The sequence below is a fragment of the Stomoxys calcitrans genome, chromosome 4 (genome assembly GCF_963082655.1).
Source record: "Stomoxys calcitrans chromosome 4, idStoCalc2.1, whole genome shotgun sequence".
Taxonomy (NCBI): domain Eukaryota; kingdom Metazoa; phylum Arthropoda; class Insecta; order Diptera; family Muscidae; genus Stomoxys; species Stomoxys calcitrans.
In genome coordinates, this window is record NC_081555.1 from 147,469,720 (window position 1) to 147,479,102 (window position 9,383).

The 9,383-nt window shown below is 38.3% G+C and overlaps 1 protein-coding gene across 2 annotated transcripts in view; it reads left to right on the plus strand.

Annotated features, from left to right (window-relative positions):
- The window catches only part of LOC106091864 (carbonic anhydrase-related protein 10), a 160,233-nt gene extending 158,422 nt beyond the window's left edge, over positions 1–1,811 (plus strand). For both annotated transcript variants that reach the window (XM_059366805.1, XM_059366803.1), the window contains exon 8: positions 1,725–1,811. In XM_059366805.1, coding sequence (XP_059222788.1) covers positions 1,725–1,811 — 87 coding nt within the window. The remainder of the gene's footprint in view (positions 1–1,724) is intronic.
- The last annotated feature ends 7,572 nt before the right edge of the window (positions 1,812–9,383 follow it).

Sequence of the window (9,383 nt, forward strand, 5' to 3'; positions counted from 1 at the left end):
TTTTTCTGAAATTTGGGGCATTCAGTTATGTTAGGCCCTTCAACATTCTTCTTTAATTTGGCTCAGATCGGTCTAGATTTGGATATAGCTGCTATATGGACCGGTCCCCCGATTTAGGGTCTTAGGTCCATAAAAGCCACATTTATTATCCGATTTTGCTGAAATTCGGGACAGTGAGTAGTGTTAGGCACTTCGACGTCCTTCTTCAATTTGGGTGATATCGCTCCAGATTTGGATATAGCTGTCATATAGACTTATCTCTCGATTTAAGGTTTTAAGCCCATAAAAGGCCCATTTATTGTTCGATGTCGCCAAAATTTGGGACAGTGAGTTAAGTTCAGCCCCTCGATATACTTCTGCAATTTGGTAGAGATCGCTCCAGATTTGGATAAAGTTGCCGATCTCTCGATTAAAGGTTGTGGCCCCATAAAAGGCACATTTATAATACGATTTCGGTGAAATTTGACACATTCGCATCGTATATGGTTCAGATTGGTCTATATTTGGATATGGCTATCAAAAAGGTCAATATTTTGTTCTACAAAACTGAACAATGATTTGAACTTATCAGACCACTCTATGTAGCTTGGTCCAAATCGGAGCAGTTTTCGGTATAGCTGTTATGTGGGCAAATATTATACAATTTTTCACCGGATTATGACGAAAGATGGTTATCCTAACTTCGGCTCGGCCGAAATTAGCGCCTCTTTACTTGTTCTTGATCGTCTTGATATTCTGAGTCGATCAGGGCATGTCCGTCCGTCCGCCTGTCGAAATCACGATGGCGATCGAAAGCGTAAAGCTTGTCGCTTGAAATTTTGCATAGGTACTTACCACGAGTATGACTTTCAGCAACAGTGTTAATTAGGTCCAAATAGGTCCATATCTTGATATAGCTCCCATATATACCAATAGTGTTTTGTTAAGACTTTCAACAACCGTGCCAAGTAGGTCCATAACTTGATAAAGCTCCCATATAAACCGATCTCCCCATTTGACTTCTTGAGCTCTTGGAAGCTAAAATTGTTTTCTCATTTGCCTAAAATTTCGCACATAGTGTTTTATTATGACTTTTAACCACTGTGTTCATTATGATCTAAATCAGTTTATAACCAGATATGACTCCCATATAATCCAATCCCACGATTTGACTTCTTGAGCTCCTGGAAGCCGCAATTTTTGTCCGATTTAGCAAAAATGTTGCACATAGTGCTCCGTTATGAATTTTAACAGCTGTGTCAAGTACGGTTCAAATCAGACTATTAGCTGATATAGATCTCATATTAACCGATCACCCGATTTGATAGGCCTTGGAAGCCACAATTGTCAACCGTTTTAACTGGAATTTTGCAAGTAGTGTTTTGCTATAATTTCCAAATGACCCGGTCGAACTTAGCACGTTTTTACATGTTCTCGCTAGGGTGTCACAATGGGTGTTCGGGTGAACTCACCTTTATTTAGACGTATCTGTCATATATATCTTTCATCCGATATGCTTTTGAAACCTGGGAAATAGCTTTGGTTTAAAGTAGTAGGTCGATGGTGTATAGTAGTAAATAGTCGGCACCGCCTTACTTTTGCTTTTGCTTAATTGTTTCAATTGTATTGAATAGCTGATGACATCTCTGGCTTTGTGATCTTTCACAAAATTTCTGTCCCGCCATTTCATCGACAGTTTTTAAATAAAATCAATGTTTTCTCTTTGTTTTGTCTCTGTTTTGCAGAATCAAAATGCCTGTCCTACTATGTACAAGGATATGTATTATAGAGCGAATCGTTGGTCGCCCGATACAGGACTATTGATTCGTTGACCCATTATCGACAATGGCAGCTATGGCAGGGCTCATATGGGCAACTACAGCAGCAAGATTAGTCAACATCGAAATGGCGAAAACAATTATGGCCAACGAGCGAAAAATATGAAATTAAAATTGGCTACAACAACAACAACAACAACAGCAAGAAAGGCAACAGGAAGACAGCAACAAAAGGAGGAGGAGGAAGAAGATACCGAGGATGGGGAAGAGGATGAGGAAATGATAGTTGGCTCAGGAAACGGTAGTCTTGCGTTGACAACAAGACCAAGAAGAATTGGCAAAACAACTGCGGCATACTCTTTCTCAACCTCATTAAGCCTTTGGCCATTGCCAGCAGCAGCATTGCCATCGATGGCAATGGCGGCAACATCATCATCATCATCTCCATCACCCGCATCGGTAGCTGCAGTAACATCCATCATGTCAGCAACACCGGATGTTGAATTTAAATTTAATTTACCATTATATTTTCCGTACGAAACAAACAATAATTATATCACCATCGATAAGGATAATGACAATGCTGCTGTCGATGATAATGAGGCCAATGAGTACAACACTCATGATGACGACGATGATGGCTCCGACGATGATGATGCTGATGCTGATGTGGATGATGCCGACAATGGAGTTGACGCCGCCAACAGCCATCGTGGCCATAATGGTGTTGGCCATGGCGAAGCAAATGTTAATAACAAATTTAAATTTAATAACAATTACAATGATTATACAACCATAGACTCAGGTCTTTTATTTAAGTATTGAACAACAAAAAGAACAAATTAATGCTATTAAAATGTTCAGTTCAGTTCAGTTTATCATTTACGTTTTTGTTCACCGATACTCTTACATTATGTTAATGTGTTAATTTTTTTCCCCGTTTATTTCTGTGTTATTTCCCCCTTTTGAACAGCAAAACTCTTTATTAATTAAAAATTAAACTGCAATTGACAAACACATGCGTTAAACATACAAAACGAACAAAAAATTGAACTTGCATAACAGAAAACTGGATGGGTGGACAATAACTTTAAAATAAACTATTTAACGAAATATGGAAATTAATATTAACCAACAAAGCGAAAAAAAACACTAAGGAAAGAAAAATACAAAAAGAAAAACAATAGCAAATCATAAAAAACAAGATTTATATAATAAAGAAAAAAATAGTGATGTACGAATTGAAAAAAAAAAAACAAAAACAAAAAAATAGAAGAATGCATAAAACCCCAACTACTGGCTATACATAAATTATTCAAATATTAATAGAGAACCATATACCACAACCCCCCAAAAAAAAAAATACAAAAATAATAATGAATGTATGTATGGACAAAAGTTGTTATAGAGACCATATAGACAAGAAAAAAGGGTGTATGTGTTTTTTGCTTTTGAATTTTTAAGTTTGATGTGCGTTAAGTTTGACTGCATGGAATTTTTAATACCCACATCGCTAATTTGCCATCTAAGATGCCAGTAAGGAACCTTTGTTAGACTTCTTCTTTATCAATTAGTGCTACAACGGTTGAAACCTTGCAAATGTAACAAGGTTGTGTCCTCACTACAAAACCCTCTGAATTTTAGTTTTATACCCTTCACCATAGGATGGGGGTATACTAATATCGTCATTCCGTTTGTAATGCATCAAAATATTAGTCTTAGTCCCCATAAATTTTACATATTTTTGATCGTCATGCCATGATATTTTCAACCGTTCTAGTCATGTCTGTATGCCTGTGGAAAGCACGCTAGCTTTCAAAGGAGGCCAACGTGTAGCAGCGGAAAGCATGTCCGCCTATGACGCTGAACGCCTGGTTTAGAATACTGGCCTCATGGTTCAATAAACCGATCTGAACCATATACGACACGGATGTCGAAAAGCCTAACATAAGTCACTGTGTCAAATTTCAGTGAAATCGGACAATAAATGCTCCTTTTATGGCTCCAAAACCTTAAATCGAGATATCGGTCCATATGGCAGCTATATCCAAATCTGGACCGATCTCGGCCAAATTGAAGAAGTACGTCGAGGGGCTTAATTTAACTCACTGTCCCAAATTTCGGCAAAATCGGAAAACAAATGCTCCTTTTATGGCCCCAAAACCTTAAATCTAGAGATCGGTCTATATGACAGCTATATCCAAATCTGAGCCATTCGGGGTCAAATTGCAGAAAGGTCTCAAAGGGCCTAAGACAACTCACTGTTTCAAATTTCAACAAAATCGGATAATAAATGTGGGTTTTATGGACCTAAGACCCTAAATCGGAGGTTCGGTCTATATGGCAGCTATATCCAAATCTGTACCGATCTGAGCCAAATTGACAAAGGATGTCGAAGGGTCTAACACAACCCACTGTCCCAAATTTCGGCGAAATCGGACTATAAATGCGCCTTTTATGGCCCCAAAACCTTAAATCTAGAGATCGGTCTATAGCAGCTATATCCAAATTTAGACCGATCTGGGCCAAATTGACGAAGGATGTCGAAGGACCTAACACAACTCACTGTCCCAAATTTCATCATAATCGGACAATAAATGTGGCTTTTTTGACCAAAGACTTAAAATCGGCGGATCGGTCTGTATGGGTATATAAGTGAAGTACTTCCTGTTCCTTAATGGAATGTTCATGGGAAATTTAGTAGTAAAGCAAGGCGTTTTAGATATTCCAAAAATATTTCCTATTAGTGTAGGTCATTTGATATTTTAAATGGGCCAAATTAGTCCATGTTTAAATACAGCTCCCGATTATACTCTTTGAGCCTCTAGAAGGCGAAATTCTTCTCCGGTTTGGCTCAAATTTTGCACAGTGACTATTTGTATGGCCTCTAATATACATGTCAAGTGTAATTTGAATCGGTCTAAAACATGTTATAGCTCCCATATAAACCGATCGAGAGATCCTATAGGTCCCAAATCTTATCGGATTTAGTTGAAATTTTGCACATTCGCATCTGCTATGATCTCCACTTGATCCCAAATTTTAATACGATATTCGTTTTTTGGTCTCCAATACCTTTCATTTAATAACATCGGACCACTTTCGGACAAGGGTGGCGTTTTTGGGTAAAGGGGAGGGTCCGCCTCCACTCTATATCTAAAAATTATATAGCCTATGATTCCTTGCAAACAAACGTACACAGTTTATGAAAATTTTAGGAAAATCGGTTCAGCCAAGTATCATATAGTCAAAATGAGTTTAATCTGATTCGATCTGCTAGATGCGAAATCTACTCCCGAATACCTTTCATTTGAGACCCATAATGAAATGAAAGCCCAATATGTCTGTTTGGGGGAGTTTTGGGGTTGGGGCGGCCCGATAGGTACTTCGACTCACATTTTAATACCATACCATTCGTATTCTACTGTCCAATAACTTTCATTTGATAACTATATTGTCCCTATCGTTCCAATTTTGATTTTGGGTCGTGTTTTTGGCATAAGGGGAAGGGTCCGTCTCCCTATGTTTCGTTGCAGACCAACCTACAAACCTACAGACAAACCTATGCGAAAATTTCGAGAAAATCAGTTCTGCCGTTTTTCAGTCCATATGGAACAGACGAACTGAGTTCCATATATCCGTGATTGGCTAATGTGCCCATTTTGGGCGTTTTTGTGGCGGTGGGGTGACCCCCTATACTTCGTCATAAGTTTGTATGCCAGATTCGTTATCTACTCCCGCATACTTTTCACTTAATACCCATATTGTCCTTATCAGTCCACTTTTGATTTTGGGTGGTGTTTTTGGGGTAACGGTGGATGGTCCACCCCCTTCCGTTATCAATAAATTATAAAGCCTATTCCTACTTGCTGACCATATTCGCAATCTACTCCTGAATACCTTTCATTTGAGTCCCGTATTATCATGATCATCAAATAAGCACATTTTAAGGTGTTTTGGGGCTGGGGCGGCCCCCCCGGTACTTGGACCCAACTTTTATTATGAAATTCGTACTCTACTCTTGATTACCGTTCATTTGAATCGCATATTGTCCTGATCAGTCCACTTTTATTTTTGAGTAGTAGTTTTGGGGTAAGGGGGAGAGTCCGCTCCCCCTCCCGATATCAAAAAATTATATAGCCAATGTTTCCTTCCAGACCAACCTACACAATCTGTGAAAATTTCAAGATAAGGTTCTGCCGATGAATTTTATATATAAGATTTTCTCGAAGATAACGAGATGAGTGGATGTAAAAAGAGAGTCCCTTAGCAAAAAGAGAGATTGATTCCGACGACAGCAAGTGCTGCTTTTATAAAGCATGTATTCGGATAAATTTAGCTTCAGACAAAATATTTTTCTTGTCGTCTGCTTTCGTAGTACGATATTCGTACAAAAGCAAGGTGGTTGATTTGACAAAAGCATTGGTAAACACACACACACACACGTAACTGTTTTATCTGAGAATTCGCAGAGACGCTTGCGTATGACACATGTAGGCTTTATATGAGACAACAAACAGCTGATCACAGCTGTTTGTTGTTCATCTTTCGAAAATGAAATCGAGACGTTTTCTTTCTGTGCGGCCAGATAATGCAATAAAATGGTCATTTGTTAACCGGTTCTCACGAAATTTGGCAGTAAGGATTTTTTCACGACTGTCGACATTATAGGTAATTTTCATGGAAATCGGTTCAGATTAAGATATAGCTCTCATATGTATATCGCCCGATTTTCACTCCTAAAACCACTGCAAGCACATAAATTGACCAATGCTTTCATAATATTCCACAAATCTTTCTTCGACGACTACCACAATGTACACAGAGTTTGGTCCAAATCGGTTCAGATTTAGATATAGCTCCCATAAATATGTTCCAGTAATATTGCAATAAAATGATCTTTAGTGAACCGATTTTCTCGAAATTTTGCAGGAAGGATTTTTTTTGACTCTCAATATTACTGGTGAATTTCATGGAAATCGGTTAACTTCTAGAGTCACAGCAAGCACATTTATGGATAGCACATTACCTGAGAAGTTTGCTCGGAATCGGTTCAGAATTATATATAGCTCCCATATATACGTTCGTCAGTTTTTGGGTTATTTACCATAATGTTGTCATTTGTCAAGCGTAGTTTTTACAGTTTGAACATATTTGCTCGCCGAGGTCCATCAGAATGGGTTCTGAATTGGATATAGGTCCCACATTGTACTTATAGGGTAAATGTAGGGTATTATGCAGTCGGCACCGCCCTTCCTTACTGGTTTTGTCCTTATAAAGTGATCCAACCTAATGTACACCCTTAAATGCAAACATACATTCAAATCTACATACTTACACTAACCTCCCAAAACACCTACATACACATAGCTACATACATATTTTCAAACCAAGCTATCATTATTCTATGATAAAGTAACTTCGAATTATATCGCTAAAACCTATATGTATTTAATGAAATATATATATAAAAATTTATTATACAGTAATTATTTTTGTGACACATGTTTTTATATAAAAGCAAACAATTGAAATATTATCACATTCTACAAATCTTTAGTTATATGAAAACTTTGATTTTTTGTATACATTTGGATAATAAACAAAACAAGGAAAAACTTGTTAAGTTCGGACGTGCCGAACTTTGGACACCACCATCATGGATATATTAATCATCCTGTTTTACTATAGCAACCACATCCATAGTTATATCTAAATAGGGGCTGGTCTGGATCAAGTTTCGTTCAGGTCCCGAGAATTCTTAGACACAGTTTCAGTTTCAGCGCTATCAGGCAATAAATCCGCTTTTTATGGCATTAAGACCCTATATTGGAAGATCGGTCTATATGGCAGCTATATCTAAATATATAGTCTGGGTATATGTCCCTTATCCCATGGTGGTGTGTATGACAATTTTTGGAAGAAAAAGCTACGCTAAGGGAAATGTGTAGTCAATTGCCCCAAATATACCTGTCCTAAACTGAAGAATTAGTTATCTATCACAGGACATATCCGACAGGGAATGAAATATTACAATTATCGTAACTTATAAGAGTCACTTAGTTATTGTTAACAATTGCTTATCCGTTAAATATATTTGCTAATTAATCATATCTCCATTAAAAATACTTGCAAAATAAAATCATATTTTTCCAAATGTCCCAGGACATATCCTACAGTGTTAGAATGGTGGCAATTCGTCACCTCGAGCGACCAAACCGTATAAAAGTGATAGGTTTTTTCTATGTTAGAGGACGAGAGATGGGACCGGTCCCTATCACCAGAGGACCTATGCCGTAACAGGTTTGGGACCTGCCCCATTTCCCATAGGGTATTTATTTATTTATCTATACCCCTCCCACCGCATTTGAATCTAGTCATTCCATTTGTATCACCTCGAGATATTGATCTGGAACCACATAAATACATATGTTCTTGATAGTCTCGATATTCTGAGTCGATCTAGCCGTGTGTGTCCATCCGTCTGTCCGTCAGCCGAAAATACGAGAGCGCTTGAACGGATAAAGTTATCAGCTTGAAAATTTCCACAGACACTTCTTATTGAGGTAGACCGTTGGCGCATTACAAACGGGCCATGTCGGTTGAGATTTGGATATAGCTCCCATATAAATCGATCTCCTGATTTGACTTCTTGAGCTGCTGGAAGCCACAATTGTTATACGATTTGGTTGAAATTTTGAATAGAGTGTTTTTTTTATTCCCACCACCGAAGGATGGGGGTATACTCATTTTGTCATTCCGTTTGCAACACATCGAATTCCGACCCTATAAGTATATATATTCTTGATCGTCGTAAAAATCTCAGACGATCTAGCCATGTCCGTCCGTCTGTCTGTTTAAAACTTTAGATATTGAGCTGAAACTTTGAACAGCTTTTTTTTCTCCATAAGCAGGTTAAGATCGAAGTTGGGCAATATCGGACTATATCTTGATATAGCCCCCATATAGACCGATCCGCCGATTTAGGGTTTTAGGCCCATAAAAGCCACATTTATTATCCGATTTTGGTGAAATTTGGGACTGTGAGTTGTGTTAGGCTTTTGGACATCCTTCGTCAATTTGGCTCAGATCGATACAGATTTGGATATAGCTGCCATTTAGACCGATCCTCCGATTTAGGGTCTTAGGCCCATAAAAGCCACATTTATTATCCGATTTTGCCGAAATTCGGGACAGTGAGTTGTGATAGGCCCTTCGACCTCCTTCATCAATTTGGCCCAGATCGGTCCAGATTTGGATATAGCTGCCATATAGACCGATCTCCCGATTTAAGGTTTTGAGCCCATAAAAAGCGCCAATATAGGGTCTTAGGCCCATAAAAGCCGCATTTATTATCCGATTTTGCTGAAAATTAAGACAGTGAGTTGTGTTAGGCCCTTTACCATCCTTCATCAATTTGGCCCAGATCGGTCCAGATTTGGATATAGCTGCCATATAGACCGATCTCCCGATTTAAGGTTTTGAGCCCATAAAAAGCGCCAATATAGGGTCTTAGGCCCATAAAAGCCGCATTTATTATCCGATTTTGCTGAAAATTAAGACAGTGAGTTGTGTTAGGCCCTTTACCATCCTTCATCAATTTGGCCCAGATCGGTCCAGATTTGG